The sequence below is a fragment of the Sander vitreus genome, chromosome 18 (assembly GCF_031162955.1).
Source record: "Sander vitreus isolate 19-12246 chromosome 18, sanVit1, whole genome shotgun sequence".
Classification (NCBI taxonomy): domain Eukaryota; kingdom Metazoa; phylum Chordata; class Actinopteri; order Perciformes; family Percidae; genus Sander; species Sander vitreus.
Window position 1 is genome coordinate 7983442 of NC_135872.1, and position 22909 is coordinate 8006350.

Consider the following 22909-nt stretch of genomic DNA (forward strand, 5'->3'; position numbering starts at 1 on the left):
TGTAGCGACAACAAAAGCTGGAGCTGTATTAGTATCTCTGTTTTATATTTGTGTCCCCTCTTATATACTGTACATGTATTACATATTTCAGTAATTGGATCCTTTAACAATAAAATTGGGACTTTTCCTCCTTTGAAAATATATTTCCCCTGCATAATTAAATAGATGCATAAAATAACGTTGCATCCAAAGCTAAGTCTGCAGTGCTGTTTTGCTCCTTGGCAGTCTCTCTTCCTGATAGTGTAAATCAAAGAGGCACTTGTGAGGTCTTTTACTGAAACCCATCTGTTTATCCTCTCTGTCTCCTCCCCCCCCCACTCTAATTAAGATGAGCTTTCCAGTTGAAAAGTGGGAATGAAGTAGACGCCCCTATGGTGCAAAGTAGCCTACAACTACCTAGATAAAAAACGATCTAAAAATGGGTGCCTTGATGGTGCGATGGAAAAACATTCCTGCACCACTGCGGTGACCCAGGCTCAGTTCCCGGCTGTGGTGCTTTCGAGCTTAGCCAGAACCCCAACAAATACAACTGACAGTGTTCATGGGGCCCGTTATGGATCATGAACTTGTTTCTGAAGTGGTGCATGCCAGTGATGGTTGGGCCCAGGCAAATATGATATTTTGACTACTTTTGTTTTTAGGAGAGTGACGTTTCTTATTGTGACTGTGCGATGAAAATTGTCAGTGCGCTGTTACATGTCTCATTAATCTTCTTTTTCACTAAATGTACTGTGTGGTCTTGAAAAAAATGTTGAAATGAAGCAGATCGTGTTGGCTCTGGAGAATATGCCTCCTCATTGGAACATACTTGTTGTATACCATTATGTGCATCATTAGTCACAACATTTTCAGTTATGTTTGACATTTTAATAGGGAGCGCAAGAACAATAGTATACTCATGATGTTCTTACTGTTTTATATTTGGCTTCACACTTACTTTGTGTCAGAGTCGTAACATGATCACAACCGAAAAACTCTCCAATGCCAGTGTAACCACACTCAGTCGCACTTCTATGACTGGCTGGTTTCAGCAACCCCTCGACTCTGCGTTGTGTGTAGAATGATGAATGACGAGCGGGAGACTAGTCGATCTTTATGCCGCGATGGGCCCATTTATTATCTGAATAAGAACAGAGTATGTCAGTCATACAGTTGGCTCACAGTAGCTTATACGCAGCAAAAGAATAGCATGTTGTTTTAGCACAGAGGCTAGCTAGAAAGTGCATTATGCCGCTATTTTAACATTCTGGCACAAAAGGTGCACAAGAGTGCACAAGTGTACAACAATCCACTTGTAACTCTTATTATTAATATGTTCATAAATCACAGTGCACATATGTTCATACAATGAATATACGGACACAAATACACAATATTTGTACTCCGTGCTGCATTCGGCAACTCACCTTGGGCACGTCTCTCATAACTGGCCATGAATACACAACAGCTAGTGGTATTTAACTACTGCAGAGAGGGGGCGCCCTTGAGCCAATAATTCTACATTGATATTAAATAACAATAATGGCAAGTGGAATGGCATAAAATATAAACCCTGTTACACCAGGATGTTTATGAGCTGTGCATATCAAGTCATGCCTGATTTAATTGAGCGACAGAGCAGTAAGACTTTGAGTAAAATCTGGGGATATGTTGTTTGTATACCTGGAGTGGTAACAAAAATAATTTCCCACTGGGATTATTAAAGTATTTCTGATTCTGATTCTGATTATGATTCTGACTTGTTTCTGTTCACCCACCTGGAACTGTTGTTGAGTCAGAGGGCAACACCTGCCGAGCTCGAGGCAGCCCATCACAAACACCTCTCTCCTCTCACCTTGGGTACCACTGGTGACAATGCTTCAGGCCTCTTTGGGTGTGAAATGTGGCTGAATGTCGAGGGTGATGGCTGTGGTTTGGACAAGGGGAGGGGCTGTCATCTGCTGGCGGATCTCAGGGGTTGACACCTCATTTCCTAGACTCTAATGAAGCCTGGCTGCCTGCTGCTCCTGGTAGGGAGACATGAAGCTGTAGTGAATTAGATCCAAGAAGAGTTGTTTTTTTTAAATATGATTTTGCTCCACATATTTACTACCATGACATATTGTACGCTGGGGCCATTAGTGGTGTCATTCATTCATAGATTTGAATATTCAAAAGGAAAAATACTATCTTAGAATTAAGTGAACTCCTAAAATTCTGTCTTAACCACGTTGTATGAAGTTTGTAAGAATGCCGCTCAAGTGTATATAAAAACCTTTAGCTTGATATACATGTACAGTACAAACTGTACAGACCTATTTGCTTATTTCTGCATTGATTAATTTAGGTCATACCCTTGTTATCATAACTTCTACTAAATGTTTTGTCTCTTTTAAGCCCCTCTCCCAAAAAGCCCAGTCTGCTCTGATTGGCTTGCGAGAACAATACGGCACACCTTTACAAAGCTAGTTCTCAAGCCGAGGGTGGAGATACTCAGATGGGGGGTGGTTTATTCTAATGAGCCTGCATGTGATGTAGGAAGAGTAGCTAAATCTGAATGGCTTGTTGAATCCCATGTTTTCTGATCTAGGCAGCCCCAAAGAAAACTTACTGGGTTGTCTTATTTTACAGTTTGTGGTTGAGTAGTTTTCATTGGATTTGTTGACAATAACAAAAATATATCACCAGATTTCTCCTTTTATTGTGACATAGTTTTATTCAACATTTAAAAAGCACTCATTTTAGCTTGCTTGCCTTTGCAAGGAGGAAGTTAATAGGATTTATAGCGGACAACCTTGAGAAGATGGAAAAAATGTATTTCACTTTATTTAATCTCTTTTGAATAGCATGCAATATGATGCAAGCCTCTAGATTGTTAAATGCTGTTTGATCTTTTGAAGGATCACTTCACTCATTTTCACGGCTTATATTATTATATTGTGTTAAGCTCTCTGCAGACTTTCTAAAAGGTCACTGTGACTGTTGAGACAGTGTCTTTTTTATTCCCAGAAAAGGGAGAATGTTCAGTATGTCTGCCCATCCCTGGAAGAAGTATGATAAATGGAATATTGGCCATGAATAATTCATAAGAGGTGTAAGGTCTGCGGCAAGTTGAGAGTTATCAATGTGAAAGGTCGTGTGACGGCACAGGTGTAGCTGCTTCAAGTGATGAAGATCCTCTTGCAGGCAAACATAAATATTTAACTGACCCTGTCTCAAGTTCTGTGGTGAGATAACTAGATTGTGGGGCTGTTAGCTTAAAAGAAATGTCCTTTTACATGACATTTACTAGATTTGTTGTCACTGGAAGCGTCTTGTCTTGGTGTCAATGCAATCAAATGATGAAAATCTGAGTAGACAACATGTGTGCAGGCTGTTGGTTGCAGCTCACAGAACTGGACTCTTGCACACATAGCGGTGTTGGAGGTTCCCTTGCAGGTTTGTGTTGAGTTACAGAGCAGTGCCATCCTCATTATCACCCAGCAGCCCTCCCCTATGTTCACATTTCTCACTTAACTGAAGAGGTCAAGGGTCAGCCGGTTGTGTTACCAAGTCAGGGCATTCACATAACACCTTTATATCATGACTTGTCCTCTTCTGCGGGCAGAGACAGATAACATGTTATGTGAAGCTGGCTATTGTTATGAAATGTTGAATGAATATTCAATTTAAATAATATTTGGTAACACTTTACTTGAAGGTATCTACATAAGAGTGACATGAACACATGACGCTGTCATGACACATGAACCCTAACTCTAACCCTAACTTGTCATGACAAAAACCGAATGACACTTAATGACAGAAGCGTTGTTTATAGCAAACTTGTTTATAATGTTTATAATGTTTATGACACGTTTATGACAGTGTCATGTCACTCTTATGTAGATACCTTCAAGTAAAGTGTAACCTAATATTTGGATTATTCAAAGAAATGAGGGTGGGTATATGATCTGATACGAGGGTGTGGGAGGTATTAAGCTTTACGTGTTATTGATTAGACATGTGTGCAGTGTAATGTTAATCAACAGTGCCATCTAGCACATCACAAGGTAAATTAATGTTTCATACTCTGACAAGCAGATGCAGATAATGAACAGGTGTCTGAATTGCTTTTGTGTAATTTACTAGCACCATTTAATCTCAAATGCCCAATATTCTTCAGTATTCTCTCTTTGCATTTGCTCTTTGTAAACTTTTAATGCATGCTGCCAAGATTAAATACATTCAGTGAAGTTAATTCAGACAAACAAACAATTTACTGAAAGTCTGTTGTAGCAGGAACCAAACAACGCTGTGTGCTGAGGAATAAGCCCTATAGCCAAACTAATCACTGCTCATTTGCGACCTCAGGCTGCACACCTTTTGATAGCCAAAGGACAAGACAGCCAAAGGACAAGTCAAAGCAAAGAACAATCAGAATTATGTATAAGCACTAGAGATGTTCCAATACCGATACCAGTATTGGTATCGGCTCCGATACTGCCTAAAACGCTGGTATCGGTATCGGGAAGTACTGGAGTTTATACACCGATCCGATACCACGTAATAAAGCCCTAAAGAAAATCTACGTTAAAGTAGTTTATTTATGTTATTTTTCCGTTATAACTGACTGTCAAACTGCAGAATAAAAGAAAGTTCTGTGGCGTTCATTGTTCATGTTTCAGAAAGAGTTTAACCTGAGTCAGACTGACAACAAAGATAGAAATAATATCACATCCATACAGGGATAGTAGTATACAGCTGTTACACATCATATCATCCATACAGAGATAGTAGTATACAGCTGTTAAAACATAATAAAATATATGACACACTGGTATCGGATCGGTACTCGGTATCGGCCGATACGCAAGTTCAGGGTATCAGAATCGGTATCGGGAAGCAAAAAATGGTATTGGACCATCTCAAATAAGCACCATTCCTCACTGAGCAGCTTAATCCTTTCAATTGGTCTGTTCTCTCAGATCAGTGCCTGGAATTCATTTAGTAACCAATAACTGCTGTGGAAATAAATATGAGAATGTAGATACAATCTTACATGCCTACATGTGTGCATGCGTCTAATTAATCAACACACTTTACAGTACTGCATCTCCCTGTTATTTAAGTTTAATGTCTTTAAGATGCATAAAGATGAATAGAAAATAATAATGTATAAGTAGCATTACTGTCACCAGAATGAAGGTGACATGACAGATCCCAGCAAACGTGCTATACAGTAGAAAAATGTGCATACAGGCACCTAATTGAAATTGGAGGTCTAGTTGTCACTCACACTCTCAGCTGGTTTTGGAAAATGTTAAATTAGATATCTTTCTGATGTCAGTTCTTGAAGTTTAATAAAAATGTAAATATATATTTATTTACCTTTGTCATAAGAGGCATCAGTTTGGAGCTATAACTTGACACTGCAATTTATATTTAGGTCACAGCCTGCACGTCACCGTTTATCAAACTGTTTAGACACTACGCTTGTCAACTTTTACAATGTCAGTGAGCATCATAAATGTTGATAAAATTATACATTTAAAAGAAATTATTTAGCTCGGAGTTCTTCAGTCTCAAATTTAAGAAAACCATACGAAGTGTTTTGATGTTGAGTCTCACAATCTGCCCACTGTCACGACAAAATTGGTTCTGCAGATCAGGGAAGTTGGGTGCAGTAGCATATGTTTGAGGATATACAGGTAACATAAAAGGGCAAAAACAGAGTCAAAGAGAGTAAAGTCCTGACGCATTGTTTTTGTACCCAGGTGAGAAGTCTGTTTGCTCAAAGCACCTTGTCAATGCCTCTTTGACTAATGTTTCTTTCCCTTTGTCCTCCTCTCCTTCCTACCATCCCTCCCTCCTTTCTTCCCTCCAACCCTCAGTATGTTCCTCCAGACTTGTGTATTTGTAACTTTGTGTTGGAGCAGTCCCTGTCGGTGCGGGCCCTGCAGGAGATGCTGGCTATGACTGGGCAGAACAGCGAAGGGGTGAGTACTACCCTCCTTCCCACTTATACCCCACCACTCTCTGTCTCGTGCACATACAAACTTGCATACACAAACAAAAAGTACAATTGACATACACGTTAAAGTGTCATGAACTTGCAAAAATAGGTGTTTTTTAAGTTAATAAAAACCCTAAATAAAATCCACTTTACTAGTTGTGTCTTAATGAAACAAGCATAAACAGTGTTGATTACTGTAATAACTGTAATGAGCTGAGCACTCTAATGCATTACCCATAACACTGTATAAATAGCAGAAAATCTAATAATCAGAAACCTTCCTTCAAGCACAGCAAAGCCTATTGTTGCCAGGTCTAACATGTCTAAATTCTTTAATTACTCATTCAGAGTGTGATTATTTTGCAAATACTTCTACAAAACTATTTCTGGACTACATTGTGACTCTGAATAGAACTGAATGTTAAAAATCAATAAGTAGGTTGGATTACATCCTAAAGGCAAAGCAGACAGACCACATCTTGCAATACTATAAACTGCGTTAACACTGAGAATTGCAATTTAATTCTAAATAGAAGCAGTCTCTTTTCATTCCCTGTTACACTTTTCTGTTTTGCAAAAAGAGATCAGAAGACAATGATAATGAAAGGCCGTCAGGGGTCAAAGAAAGGATGGAAATGATCTGTTACTGCACTGCTGCATCCACAGCCTCCTTTCTCCTTAACCTCCGCTCTCTTGATTTACGATAAACAGTGAGTGTCCCTTCCTCCCTACTCCGCTCCTGCTCACTTGACATGTTTTATTAGAGCAGGTAAGTAATCTTTAATCAGATCTTTTGAGTGTCACGAGGGTGTCATCGACAGGCAATGAAGCACTACGGTGGGCTACGTGTGGTCTGTAAACCCGTCAAATGCTTGTATTCACTCATGTTGCTGCACTGCAACAGAGTCATTTCAGGTGTCATTTAATCTCATCACCCAGCCCTTCTAGACCCAATGGGGGAGGTCAAGAGATGAAAAGGGATGGCATCACGTTTGGATGAAGTGCTAATTTGTTGAGGAGAAAAACAAAGAGAAAACAGTGCTTAATTCTCAAATAGATCCCAGCATTAAATTTGGACTAACAAACCACGACATACAAGAAACTGCTTTTTAGTGGTGGTGGTTTTTTTTCATTACTGTTCCTGTTAGAAACACATGGTCTGTGTCGATTTTGAAAGCATTCCTCAATTGATGGGCCCATTTATCATTATTAGCTAATATTTCAGACAGACCATTATTATGTAGGAACAGAAATGACAAAGCTGGTTGATGAATCATTGTGCAGTACAGCTGCAGCAATTAGAGAAAGCCAAGCATGACACAGCATTACGGTGCTATTTGCAAGATGAATTGAGTACAAAATCCCACAATACTAATGCCAGATAGCCCAAATTGTGTGTTGTGCTGGATGGCTCTGGCTACCACTGTACTTTCATGCACAATAGCCTTCTGGCACAGATGGTTCTTTAAGTGTGTTATTTTGTGTACCGCTTGGGTCCTCTCCACCGGTGATTCAGACCTGCATTGTTATTAGCCTGGGTAGCAGATTTGTTTTGTGCTCAACATTACAACATTGTTGGCTGGCCTTGTTTGGCAAGACACCATGAAGTTGGCTTGAATACAAACTCTCTGGTAGCAAGGCTAATAAATCGCCCTTCTTTTACCTTTCCACTATGAGGGCCCTCTTCTCTCTATTGTTGCTCTCATTTGTGTAATTAACTGCTTCACAACTCAATAACACATTATTTTCATTTGTATTTGTGTGTTACTAGAGTGCTGACCATGAAAAATGGGTAGGTCCAACAGTTTATTCATCCATCATGTTGTCATTGTGCATGACAGACTGCCAAACGAAAGGGTTGAATTTCCGGGCACTTTCACTTGAAGTAACGCCCATGTCTCGATTGCCATAAAAGCTGCATTTATAGTGCGTGGAGCATTTAGTTTAAATGTCCATGACAGGTACTGCAGTGTAGGGAGACACTGAGCTAATAGTAATACATTTCAATGTTTCCATCTCAGCACATATTGTGCAAATGGATATTAAAATACATTTATTTCCGTGAGACTCCCTCTGGATAGTAAATTAAGCTTTCACCTCACTGCAGCTCAACACATTCTCTTTCCCTCAGCCAGTCTGGAAACAATCAATTAGCTTGTCACAGATGTCTCTGAACTTTAAATTATGGCAATCTTGAAATAGATGTTGCTGCTCTCACCTTGTGCACAGGAGTCAAATATTTTGCCTCGCCTCTAAAGACTACTTTGTGTGCAAGTGTGCAAGCACTTTCAAGTGATAATGTCTGCTTCTCCTTTGCTTATACCTTTTTTAGCTTTCAATGCAATATGATTCAGGCCTTAGTATACAGCTTACAGTTTGTGCTGTTAAAATATACACACACATAATTTACATAGATTTTGCTTACCAAAGCTAGTAATAACTTCCCTTGTTTATCTATTTTACTGAATCTAAATTAAAGGATCTGAAAACCCACACGTTGGCAGGAAACTTACTTTGTGGTTTGGGTGTGCTGCTCTGTTTTCTCTGGGTTTGGTCTCTAACATCAATTGATTTTAAGGGTATATTGATATGAGGAAATGTCCTGAAATCATATTTGATTTCAGAGTTTGCAAATGCACTACTGTTGAGCAAAGCTGTTATAGACGATTCAAGGATTCATTATCTGTTCTTCATATAACTCATACAACAAACTGGACTGCCAACACACTACACTTGAATTTCATTTTTTTCATACCTCACTTGTGGTTTTTATTTTTTAGACTAACATGGCCGGATGTATAGTTCTTCTTTGTTTTTTCTCCTAACTTTCACATATTACACATCATGGTCGGTGTACATCATATTTTGATGGACTGTTATGAAGTAAATATAAAGCAAATGGAACACAATCACTGTCTCATTACCCAAATGATTTGAAGGAGAGGGCATTGAAATATATACATGAGAATCAATATATCAGATGGTAGGCCTACTTAGCAAATGAGTCTGGCATGACTCTCTTCTTCAGGGCCTTGAAAAAGTGATTAGTGTGCTATTTCCCATGCTCATGCTCTTCCATATAAGATAAGCTATTGCTATGAAGTGAACATTTAGGTAAATTACTTAGTCATGGTTTAGTGTAATGGCTCTGTCAGGCTTTATTAGCAAAGAGAAAGCACACTCATTATCGTAAAGCAAAGCAGGCAAGGAAATAAAAAAAAATCAGTGTTCAGGATGTTGGCTCAATGATCAGTAATAAGAACAGCCACCAAAACCATCCATGTGTTTGAGGTAGTTTGTATTTTATACTGGCCCATTACACTGCTTCTAAAGTCATCAACAGTAAAAATCTGTAACATTGATGTGTGTAAAGTTAAGTGATTTATCAGTATAAAGTTTAAACACCAAATATTTGCTGCTTACACCCTTTCTTTTTGTAAATTGGATAGCCTTGGCACTTTTGGCGCAATTTACAGACCGTAAAGTATTTTTAATGTTAAATTAAAAAAATAATACTGCACACTTTTGGTACTACTATTTCTTTTTTTTTTTTTTGCTACTGCTACTCCACTACAATTTAAAGGCAAACATTGTACTTTTTAGTCCACTACATGTATTTGATAACTTTAGTTAGCCTTGTTCCTTTGCAGATTGAGATTACAATACAACATATAACCAACAAATTGAATTTACAAACTACCCAGAAGTATATAAAGTAAAAATTTAAAAAAGTACAGTAATGTTACACATCTGTAGTTATAATACAATAACATATTATTGTGAAGTACTTTTACTTTTGGTACTTAAGTATATTTTGATGCTAATACCTATTACGCTATGCCTACTTTTGTACTCTTATGTAAAGGTTTAACACTGCGGTATTTCTACTTTACTATTTTTAATTTTTAATTTTTAATAGCTGTACTTTTCCACCACTGCTGGTTATGTAATGTTCAGTCAGCAAAGAAAAAAAAAGCAGCGCCACAATGGCCGTATTGTAGTGATGATGACAATCAAAATACTTGGCACTGTCTGTGGAAATACAATGATAGACTGCAAACATAACGTTACGTGATACCACTAACATAGTTCAGAAGAATTTACGTCGATGTCAGGCAGTCAAAACACGATTTCGGGTTATCCAACTCTCCACAGCGCTGTGTGATCTCCAACCATACAAAATCAAAGATGGCGCTTAATCAATGCCTGGGTTGCTCAGTGCAGACATGTCTAGAAGCTGGCTATGTTGCATCAGTAGTTTTTTAAGCTAGGTACATTAAATAGCTCTCAAATAAATGCTAACTGCAGCGTTCTGGAGCGATGTTGTCAACGTTATGGTGATTTTTAACACAGGTTGTGTTGCTGTTCTATCGTTAAGGTTAACTTTACCTTAATGATGTAAATGGGAAAGTGAACAGAAAGATTATTAGGTAACATTAGTGTTGCACCTAATTTTGGCTAGCTAGCTAGGTGTAGCTTACACAAACTGGCAACAGTGTGGGGTCCAGTCATCATTGAATTCTTATTAATTGTTGCCAAGACGTTTACAGTAACCTACCAGTCCTCTGGTGGTAGTTTTGTTTTTTTAATATTTGCACCGAATGCTCATGATGGTTCCTTCACCAAAAAGCAAAGCCATCCACAAATGTAGCTAATATTTGCTCAGGACTCAATTAAAGCTAAATGGTTACTAACTTAACCTGGCTAGTGTGCATATATTAGTCAGTAAAGTAGCCTACATTGTGTGCTGCGTATTGGTATGGAGTAACAGAGCCAGCAATCTACCATGACACAAAGGATGATTTTGGTGTCTAGCTTAATGTCTTGTCACAAGATGTTGACCTGTGAGCCAATTACAATTCCAAAATCTTTCAGCATTCATGTAAGACACAAACTGTACACGCCACCTCCTCCCCTAACACATACATGCGTACAAAAGGGTCAAACTTCTCTGTTTGTTTTTAACACAAATGCACTTCCAGTAACAAGCTGTTAAGGATACAGTTCTTACAACTGGAGGGGCACCAAACCAAAGGTCACAGTTCCTGGCATTGATGTGTCAGCAGGCCTGAAATACAGGCTGCCCCTCTCTCTCTCTCTGTACCCCCTCCCTCACTCCCAGCTGTTGCTGGATACTCTTCCCATTTTTCTTTTGATCAAACTCGGTTTCCTTTTTTGTCCGTCATATACAAGCCATCTGGGAGAGACTTGGTAGCCAAAAGAGAATTAGTTTGGGTTCAAATTCAGGGGACAGTTGGGAGTTCCCTTTAGGTCAGTTTAAATGTGACCCCGCAAGCAAACACAAATTAATGTTGACAACTGGACAAGAAAAGGCATAGCCTCCATGTATTGCTTACTGGATAAACACTGCAGTGTCGTGTGCACACTGGTTAGCACAGTCCCAGTCCTGGGCTTAGTCCCAGCTGTTTCTACAGTATGAGGAGTTTAAATATTGTTTGTCATCTCGAAAGACAGTAAAATCTGGTAGACTCAACACTCTAAATTAATTGTTGGCGAGAATTCACTGTCTGTTTATAGCCCTGAAAATAGAAATTTCTAATGTGACAATAATAAATATGAAATAATGTCTGAGCAACAGTTATAGGTTTGTGACTGTAGGGTTAAATTGTCCTATAATTAAAAAATAAAATAAAAAAACTAGGGCTGTCAAAATAACGTGTTAATTTTGATGAATTAATCTGAGAAAAAAATAACACGTTAAAAAAAAAATAACGCAGATTAATCCATTCCATATTGACGTTTGACCCGGAGCCGTTCTAGCCACCATTCGACTGTAAAATGAAGGAGGGAGACGAGAATGTTCTGCCTGGATCATTAATTGGAACATTTATTTGTAAAATTCTTCTTCCTGCCAACCCTGGCTACCAAAATCTGGTGCCACTGATATGTCTGCGCTTCTCTCTGATGCTCTGAAACAGACGATACAGGCAACACAAACACCGCTGCATGTGACGCTAGTTAACACTATACTCGACAGCAGCTAACGTTAGCCTACCGCTACCTAGTAGCTGGATTAAACCAAGGGGGTAAGCTTCTCCTCGGACCGCGAACCTTCTATGGCGCCATTTTGATGCTAATAAGCCATCACCTCCCGTTAGCGTTCCATTGACTGCCATTCATTTTGACAGCGAATAACTTTACATCTGAAGCGTTTAAAGACTCTATTTGTCCATTGTTTATTTCTAAAGAAACACGACAATGTATAAAAGGCTCCATTACCTTGTACCTCACGTTATGGCTCCGTAGCAGACGTTTTTGTAAAAATAGGCTAACGATTGTGTCATAACCACGCGACTTACTGTCGCATAGTAGATGAATTACCTTAGAGTACAGGAGAAGCGCGCAGGCAGTTTCGTCTCACATTAGCTGTTTAAGTGTAATTACTAATGTTAACTAGCATTTTAGTTAGCAATAATTAGCCTGTGCCTATGTTGTCTCCTTACATATACCTACGCTCTCCGTCTCTGCAGTATTCGGAATGATTGAGATTTCTCATGGCACAGCTACCAGAAGACTTACAACTTTCAGACACGTTGCACACGGCACATTTACGTCGTCTCTCTAAATTGGAGGCTGCGCAGTAACGCTCAGCCATCACCGAAAAAGTGCTTCTAATGGCCTTCACTGGTCTCCGTCCAGAGCAATGGGATCTGTTGGTCCATTCTTATATACTGTCTATGGATTAAACACGGTTCAAATGCTGACAGCTAACGCTAAACGGTGTAAAGTTTGACTGTGTTTTACTGTAGAGGATTCAACACCGATATGTAACATGGATGTATTAAGAGAAAACTAACGCGTTAAAAAAATTAACGCAGATTAATCCATTCCATATTGACGTTTGCATACAGACGAAAATCTGGTGCCACTGATATATCTGCGCTTCTCTCTGATGCTCTGAAACAGACGTTACAGCCCCCGCTGCACGTGACGCTAGTTAACACTATACTCGACAGCAGCTAACGTTAGCCTACCGCTAGCTAGTAGCTGGATTAAACACGATTAAAATGCTGACAGCTAACGCTAAACGGTGTAAAGTGTGACTGTGTTTTACTGTAGAGGATTCAACACCGGTATGTAACAATCTGCAGCTGCCGTCGGAGAAACAACACAGACGGTGCGTTCAATGAAACTGGTAAACTACAGCATCGTGGTGCATTTGAAGTTATTGTAAATGTCCTTTACCCATCTGGTGGTTGTTTTTGTCGTTCAACAGCAATTTACTAGTGAAATAAGTTATTGTTATACATCATTATTAAATCATTTAATTTTGACCATATGGCCTTAGCAATAAACAAGCCGTTCTTTAATGTCACCGACTGTTGTTTAATACCCTTTTTTTTCTTTTCTTTTTTTACTTTCTTAAAAAGTATCGGTTCAGGCACCGTTAATTATGTATAAGATTAATTTCGATTAATTAATCACAGAGTACGTAATTAATTAGATTACATTTTTTAATCGATTGACAGCCCTAAAAAAAAACGTTATGAGAAAATGTTATAAGAAACTTGATTAGAAAATGAACTCCAAAAAGGACTCCACTACTGCTTTAGGCCTGTTCCAAATTGGTGTTTATCCAGCTCACAATCCTAAAACCCAATAAAAAAAGTTGATACAGAGATGAATTAGATATCACTGCTTATGGTACCTTCTCTTTTTTCTGCCGCTAGAGGTTGATTAAAAGGGTGAGTAGAATTTTCTTTAATCCCCTCCAGTGCTGGAGAAGAAATATCTTTTATCTTTTTTGCTCAACTATTTCCTCACATTTCCTCTTCCATTGTGCTACAGTGTGTCACAATTATTCTTGTTTGTCACAAGAATGGCTAAGCTGTCTAATGAGTGTGGTACTGTATATGTTTGTAGGTTTGTTTGATTGTTTGTTAAGTTTTGTCTGTTTCCTGCTTGCATTTGGAATGGAGGACTGAAGTTGGAGATATCTAATCCTTTTATATATATTTATATATATATATATATATATTTATATTTATATATATATATATATATATTTATATATATATATATATATATATATATTTTTTTTTTAATGAAAAATATGGCACAACGGAAAATACATTACATTGAAGTAGTGCGAACACAATTAAAGTGAAGGAGTAAACAAAAAAGTAATTGTCAAGTATTGTTTGTATCTTAAGAGGTCAACAAAGAAGAGAGCCATACTTGGCTGTTTTCCTTTTTTAACAGTACAATATGTAAACAAACATACATACACAAAGCAAACAAAATACAACGTTCAAACACTCAGGCATACACAAATACAAACAGACAGGAAACACTTGTATCTATTCCTGTGCAGTTTACCCACACAGGGTCAAAATCAGAGGAGACTCTTAACTTAATATCTGACATAGAGGTGTAGAAGTCGAGGTTACTAACGCAGACTATGCGATAAGTCAAACCTGACAAGTTCCAGAGGTCAAGGATGCTAGGATATCATGGTAATTTGTGTTTCCTCCAGGGGGGTCAGGGGGGTGGACACCGGACCCTGCTCTACGGTCATGCCATTCTCCTTCGCCACTCCTTCAGTGATATGGTGAGTATCAACAATACGATTTGATGATTGACAAGTGAAGTAGAGCTTAGTGGCACATGCTGAAATAAGAATTTAAGTAATATTTTTTTTATTAGTCATTTGAGTAAGAGCTGACTTCCACTCTCAACTTGTCTTAATGTTTCCTTTGATCTAAGACTAATTCATTTCACTCACTCCCCAGTACCTGACCTGTTTGAAGACATCAAGGTCTCTGACAGACAAGCTCTCATTTGATGTCGGACTACAAGAAGATTCTATAGGTACAGTATGACTAACAGGCATTTACATTACATTTTAATTGAATTCAGTTCTCCTGAGTAGGCATTTCAGGTCGACCTAACCTTGAGATGGAATCAATATCCATGGGAGAAACACTGTTAAACACAGTTACGGTGCTACATTTGACATCTGAACTTCCGAAATGCCATTTGTCAAGCAGAAACAATACTTCAACTACTCCTTCAGTCTTTCTCGGATGATCGCTATTTTTATGCTTTTTGACACTCAGACAGTCGCCTTAACAACAGAGAGGAGTCAGGATTATCTAAAATGGCACATATGTGTGGGACAATAGACTTGCTCAAATGTATGTCACTTTTACTTGATCACCAATGTATGAATAATGTTTTGTGTATTTGTGTCAATAGGAGAGGCCTGCTGGTGGACCATCCACCCTGCCTCCAAGCAGAGATCCGAGGGAGAGAAAGTTCGCATCGGAGACGACCTGATCCTAGTCAGCGTGTCGACAGAGAGATACCTGGTATCTAGGTCAAGTCCAATATCTCACGAATAGATTTTTTTTTAAACTTAGAAGAAGGTGAAAAGGTTAAAGAAGTAGACATTTGGCACAAAGATTCTGATTACTCCTGCCATTGTATCAGCAGCTTGCTACCCAGGTCAACAAAAACAGCAATAATAAGTAGGTAAGGGGAAAAACCCCACTCTTAATTATCCATGTGTGGAATTGATACATACATAAATAAGTAATATAAATATCCAAAACTATCTAAAGAAAACATGCACACAAGTAATTAACCCTTATCAAGAAGTCAGAAGAAAGTTGCCAGTGCTGTTTATTGTTACTTTTATTGTTGTACTAATTACTTGCAAAATGATATCTATTTTGCTCAGGCACAAACTGCACTGCACATACTACTATGTTTCATCTGTAGCTTGCAATTCCAAAGTGTGATTCACCAGCTTGCTGACAGTAACAGTTCAAATGATTAGACAGTATGGCCAGTTAGCTTTTTGATTTTGACGCCATGAACCAAAGCATTCCCACGGTTACTCCTCTTCAAAAACCAGCAGACAGTGTTACAGTTGAGCATCATCACCAGAGAAACATCTGTTTTAAACTCGCCATCACGCATTATGCCTTTTTAAAAGATGATGGGTTAATTGCATCGCAATTCTCATAAAATCAGCAGGCCTCCACTTAATTTCTTATTTGCAGATAAGAGGTTTTCCTCATGAATATTTACAGTTTTCCAGACAGTCTGGATACCTCAGATACAGTCTTTTGATTCTGATGCACACTGTCTCATCTCTAATTTTCCTTTGTCTGGTTTGCTTGTCAGATCTCGCATAATCCCGAATTTCTGTGCCGTTGTTTTTGGGGGTTCCTTATTTCTCTGTAAAATGTTTTCATGTCAGACAGAATTGTCTGCCTCTATACTCAAGAGTGTAGAGCTAGACATTGTGCCAAGTGCAGAGAGGGATGCTTGTTTTTTTGGAGATTATGCGCCCCACATAGCTGGAGTTATCTGCTTTGGTTCACTGTCTGTTTCAAAAAGGCACTTTGGTAAGTTTCATAGCCGTCGGATAGCTCTGATACCCGTCTCACTCTGGCCAACTTCAGAGTGACAGGCAATTCAAGGGGAACACTTTACACTGCTATCTGTAATGCAAATCTGATAACTTGTAAAGCTCTCCTGTGCAGTTTCTTTTTTTAAAATATTGTTTTAGGGAAGGCACCCATCAGACTGATGAGCTTAGAGTTAATGCTGTCTCCCTTATGCAGAGCTATACACCCGACCTCAATTAACTTACTTGGTAAAGAGAGAGGAGAGGGAGATTTTGAGAGGAAGAGAGAGAGAAATGGAAAGAAGGAGGGACAGCGACGTGCCATGCATAGGAGAGTGAGCAGCGCTGGCTTCTAGTGGCTGCTCTGGCCCTTCAGGGAGGGAAATGTGCAATTAAAGCAAAACTGGCAAAGAGACAGACTTTCATTTCCTCTGATGGGAAATCCTCACCTTATTCGGCCCGACAGAAGCCTAGCTTTTGAAGAATGGGATACATCAGAAATTCAGGTGAAAGCAATCAGCACTCTATTGCTGTGAACATTCATAGAGGTTGGGACACAGTCTTTTTAGGACATAGGCGTTTGTTCCTTTGTATCCAGTTAGGCTGAATTGTGTCAGCAGTTTTGCTTTGCTGCTCTCCATGTAGTGTTCAAGCCTGGTACCCAAATGGCAGGACAATTTAAAAAAAAGAAGAAAAAATCATATCAAGGAGAGCTGGTGCACAAAAGGTTTGACTTCATACAATTGTAATCCACACACTGGTTTGCAGTATTTTTATGCACAGCACTCATCAATCCATGTCATCTGTCAACATGTAGGAAAGGTTTTTTTTTACACCAAGACAGACTAATAAAATGGATGGTTATATTTTGCCCACTTGATGTACAAGTACATAGTTTTCAGGGGAATTCAGTGAGATGGAACAAGATGTACCACATTTACATGTTTCTGCCATTGCAAGGATGTAGCTGAAGGCTAGGATCATTCTGAGCTTTCACTCGCCTCTTGATTCTGCCTGTAGGGAAATTGGAGCAGCTCCAAGTGTTTCTGCTGGAAGGAATTATTGAAGAGTATTATCTGGACATTGCTGCATAGAGAAACATTGATGAAGCGGGGCTATTTAGCCCACAAAGTTATAACACTGTTTTGCAGCTCCAGAGGAAGGACACAAAGTTGTTTTAATCTTTTCTTCAAATCCCAACACTAGGATATGTCCCTCTTTTTGTGCAGTATTGCTGAATCTCAGTGTTCTTCTATTTTTCCCTCTCCAACTACATTACTGGCAGTCTCCACCCTTCTGTCTAAAGCCCTGTATAACATGCCTCTCTCTTGCAGCACCTCTCCTTCTCCAATGGCAACATCAATGTGGACGCCTCCTTCATGCAGACCCTGTGGAACGTCCAGCCTACCTGCTCTTCAGGCAACGTGGCTGTAGGCAAGTTCATGGCCCCAGCAACAATAGAAGCAACCACTATAACAACTGTCTTTCATCCAAGACAGTTAAATGCATTTTTAACATCGTCTTTAAGTAGTATTGGTTTTCTTGTATCTAATATACCAATCAACCCATAATAAAGATAGATATTTTTTTGCATTATCAAAGATGAAAGTGTTCAGTATCTTGTATCACAATGTTGTTTTTGTTATTATTAGGCTATCTAACTGGTGGACATGTGATGCGTCTTTGTCATGGGCATGATGAGAGCTTGACCATCCCTGGAGCCGACAAGAGTCAGGAGGAGCAGAGGTTAGTAAATAATTAGCTCAGTAATTCAACTAAATGTAGTTAATCTACAAGTTGTCTTGTGACCAGTGAGTTTAAAATCGTTGAAACTTAACCACTGAGAAAATATTTTTTGGGGATGATGATGATGAAACTGTAAAACAACTCATTTCTGCAATATTTACTGATGGCTAAAGTGCTGTTTGATCAAAGTGCTTTTCGCCTTGCAGACTTGCAGATACTGTTTGTGAATGTATATACCAGTATAAAAGGAAGTAATGTTGCAATTAGGCAGCTCCAAAACTCCATAAAGGTTGAAAAATCTTTCCAGACTGTAGTTAAAGGAGTATTCAGTCATGTTTTTTTCTTCCCACTTTTGTGTGTTTGAGAATTGTCGTTCAGATCCTTTTTGTGTCCAATTTTAGGCGATATCTTCTTGGTTAATTTTGGGCAAGAATGGATTATAGTAAGCAGACACAGGCCAAGCATTTAAATATCCTTGAACGTCTACCATTTTAACCCTGATGCCTGTGTACATTTTCTCTTTCTAGAATCGGTAGCACAAAAAAATATGTTTTTGTATCCGACTAAAAGATTAAGTAAAATGATGTTCTGGTATGTTACAAGATTTATTAATCCAAATTCCATGGCCAGTGCATGTTAATACCGTCAGCATAAAACATGCAGAATTTAAAATATTAGTATATGTGTATATCCATTGCAAAAATTGGGTTTTTGTAAGATACTATGTCACATGGAAGAATTTCTTGTCCAAATGTTTGTGCAGAGAGACCTCATCAACATCACTGGTATTCCCTGTGCCAGAACTGTAGCAGTAGCAGAAACTCGTCACATTTTTTTATTCCCACTGTGACTTTAAAGACTCATAAATAATAGAAGTCCCCACTTGTGTCTTTGTGTCTCAGGATAGTCAACTATGAAGCTGGTAAGGGAGCGTCAAGGGCCCGCTCACTCTGGAGACTGGAACCTCTCCGGATCAGGTGAGATCCAACCCAAATACACACACGTAGTGAATAAAATAAACTCAGAAAATCTCAGAAATGCATAGAGGAGTTGTCTTATTTGATGGAATCTCTTCATGAAGAATAAATAGAATTGGTGCTTTCTGTACAAATGTCACAGCTACATATTTATACAGCTACGTTATAAATCAACTTTACCTCCCTCTCCCTTGAACTGTCACTACCAATTAGTTGGCAAAGTCCTTCAGAAGGTGAGGTTCTGTTTACCATCTTTTTCGATTTACTTCTCTTCACCCCCCTCTTCTTCCCCCTTTCCTTTCTTTAACTGGCCACCCACGTAATTTCCCTCCAGTCACGTCATCTGCCAGCTCTCACTGGGACTGCCTGTCAGAGTCTGTACACTTTGAAATGGCGCAGGTGCATCTATTAAAGGCACATGTTCTCCTTTTCGGCTGAGGGAAGAGTTTTGAACACTGCATTAACCATCTAGAGAATGTTAAAAGTTCAACTTTATAAATTTCTCAGTTGACATTCTCATTCTACATACAGATTGCTTTTATAAACACTGAAAAAGTATTCTAATTCGGATGATTTAATCCGCAATGAAAGATGAAATAGAACAGTATGTTATAGAAAAGAAGGAATTCCTGTTAACATGTAAATTAAGTGGTGTCTTTTTTCATTAGTTCATAATGTCAGGAGTTATGATTTTGGAAGTTCAACCAACTAACATTGTTTAATTATTGCTTAAAGTGCTCATATTATGCTCATTTTCAGGTTCAGAATTGTATTTAGAGGTTACATCAGAATAGGTTTACATGGCTTCATTTTCAAAAAACACCATATTTTTGTTGTACTGCACATTGCTGCAGCTCCTCTTTTCACCCTGTGTGTTGAGCTCTCTGTTTTAGCTACCGAGTGAGACATCTCACTTCTATTCCATCTTTGTTGGGAGTCGCACATGCGCAGTACCTAGGTAAGGACTACTAGCCAGTCAGAAGCAGAGTATGAGGGCGTGCCACGCTAGCAGCTAGGTGAGCATTATAACGTGTGTTACAAAGTGACGCACGTTCGTCACGGAAGTAAAGGCTGGACTACAACAGAGCTGTTTGGAGCAGTTTGTGAACAGTGTTTTCTGTTGGAGATGGTAAGTGCCTTTGGGGTGGACTTTGGGCTTTTTCACTTTTTAAACCTGTAACGTGCACAAAAAAGATATATAACACAATAAAGGAAAGGGGAAAAAGCCAAAAAGCATAATATGAGCACTTTAAAATGCATGTTAAAATGCCAACATTAGCATCCAGCTCAAAGCACAGCTGTGACTAATGAAAGCTCACCCAAGTTTAATAAGCTGTTATTTCTAGCCATTAATGAAACTAATCAGCCTCCAGAAAAGGGCAATTGAAATGAAAATAAATATCTCAGTTTCTTAGATATAACCTGTGCTCCACTGGGAGAGACAGTTTTTTGTGTTTGTTATTTTGTACACACTCCTTTTTTTCATTTAACAAAATAAGCCATACATTTTAAAATTTTAATGTTAGTAAATGTAAGCAGCCACAGAAGAATCTTCCTAAATAGGTCTAAAACTAGCAACATTGTGATTCACTTTAGCAACTGTCTGAACAAGGAATAAGTAAACAAGACTTCAAATCTGACCAGACATTTCCTGCCTTCTTTCGGTGAGCCAAATGAGGTTTCCATTGTTGAAGAAAACAGACAATCCCGTGTTGGATCCAAAATTTGTGACACCATTACTCTGTGTTTAGCTGGAGCGGTAGCCACATCCGCTGGGGTCAGTCCTTCCGACTACGCCACCTCTCTACTGGCCATTACCTGGCCCTGACTGAGGACCGCGGACTGGTCCTGCAGGACCGGGACAAGTCGGACACCACGTCCACTGCCTTCTGCTTCAGGGCCTCCAAGGTTAGTGATCACTATCCCTATATAAGCATAATACATTTATTCTATTTTTACAACTAGCTCTGATGAGCCCTTTGAGCAAGGCAGTTAGACCATTTAAAAGCTGTCCTGGGTGTTGTGTTGGCTTCATCAACTTACCTCATTAAAAACTACTTCATCAAAGACTCCCGATACGGGTCTGTAAGCTCTTAATGAGCTTATGGCGTGCCACAATAAAGTGACCTTTTCACAGCTGCTGAGTAAACAGCCCTGTAAATGTTGGAGGAAACATTCATGTTTTCCACTGACCTAATAGCAACTGGCTGGGATGTCGCCATTTTCAATTAGGGAGTCTAGAGTAATTTGACATCACCACCACAGTATGGGAATTCACTGTGATGCATTGGGGGATTTTAGAATACCTACTTTGTATTCTTTCATTTGCCTGCGCTTCATTCTTTCCCCAATTATCCACCCTTTTTATCCCACACTCTATTTTGAACTCTCTCAATCCGTGGGCTCTACAGTTCTTTTGTTTATAGCGTGTATGCCAAAAATAGTCTCACTGCCAAAAATAACGGTGAGAAAGGAGCACAGTGGCCCCGGTTTGGGTGGAGGTAGAAGAGATTTCGAAATACAGAGAAAAAGTTTCTATCTATATTTATTTTTCCAAACTGTAAACCTACTTGAAATTCAAATTGAAAATGGGTATTTTAAAGATGTTGTTCAGTGAGGTGTTACTTGTGAATTGTGCAGTTTAGATGGTTTATGTTTTTCTGCCCCATTGTGGTCCAGTGACTTTGATTACTAATCTTGTTTTAAAGCTAAATAATTTTTTTTTTTACCTCCATCTGTCTTATTTCAAGTTAGAGCTAGATACTGTAGATCCTAATACAATAGGGTAATGCTTTCATGTGTACGCTTTTGTGTTAAAACTCCCTCACGTTCAGGGATCTAGCTGAAATTTGTGAAAATATCTATACTGTAGCCGATATCCTGGATTCTTAGCTTGTTGTGTAATTAATCCTACATTATTACCCTTTTGTGAAATGGCTACAGCCACATCAATCCGCTCAATGCCATGAGTCACCTTCACAGAGTACCATTGTGTCCCCGTAGATATCCTTTTATCTACAATAGGTACAGTGTGAAATCCTCCTGTGTGCTGTCCACTGCGGAGGTCTAATTTTCCTGTCAACAGTGTAATTGCCCTCAGTAATCACTGTTCCTGCAGGTGTTTTATGATTACTGGGGATTCATGCTTCTTTGGAAAAATAAATATAGATAGAAACTCTTATTTTCTCTGTATTTCGAAATCTCTTCTACCTCCACCCTCCACCCAAACTGGGGCCACTTGGTTCCTGTATCTAAAAAGTTCAATGCCTTGCAATGTTGAACAATGAGTTAATATGTTACCCGCTACTTGCTGTCGACTGCAATCAGCGGCATCACTTCATCTCTGCCGAGCCAGAAATGTAGCAGAGCTAATGAGGCCAGCAGCAACCTCCCGGCAGGCCAATGAATGTACTCTCCTCAACCTGCCTTTCTGATTACCATCTTATTACAATATATCTTCATTTGTCATATTTCCATGCCGGTGTGTTGTGTCTGTGTGTGTGCTGCTTTTCTCTGTTTGTATATTTGGTAATGTGGGTATGTGCCTCTTAATGTGAACAGGAAAAGGGTGACACAGGCCCAAAGAGGGACATCGAAGGCATGGGAGTACCAGAGATCAAGTACGGAGACTCTGTCTGCTTCGTCATGCATGTGGCGACGGGACTGTGGCTTTCTTACCTGGCGCCTGATGCCAAATCATCTCGCCTAGGACCCCTGAAAAGAAGGGTAAATAGGATAAAACATTTCTTCCACACCTTACATTTTACTGAATCAGGCCAGAGGTCACATTTTACTGAATTATTCACGTACAAATCAAAAAGACTTTCCATTCAA

The 22909-nt window shown here is 39.0% G+C and overlaps 1 protein-coding gene across 1 annotated transcript in view; it reads left to right on the top strand.

Moving 5' to 3' along the window:
• ryr3 (ryanodine receptor 3) overlaps positions 1-22909 on the top strand; it is a 128455-nt gene that overhangs the window by 17788 nt on the left and 87758 nt on the right. Inside the window, exons 3-12 of the mRNA XM_078275395.1 lie at positions 5853-5957; positions 7746-7766; positions 14472-14546; positions 14728-14806; positions 15194-15306; positions 17687-17786; positions 18005-18098; positions 19001-19075; positions 20827-20983; positions 22637-22801. Coding sequence (XP_078131521.1) covers positions 5853-5957; positions 7746-7766; positions 14472-14546; positions 14728-14806; positions 15194-15306; positions 17687-17786; positions 18005-18098; positions 19001-19075; positions 20827-20983; positions 22637-22801 — 984 coding nt within the window. The remainder of the gene's footprint in view (positions 1-5852; positions 5958-7745; positions 7767-14471; positions 14547-14727; positions 14807-15193; positions 15307-17686; positions 17787-18004; positions 18099-19000; positions 19076-20826; positions 20984-22636; positions 22802-22909) is intronic.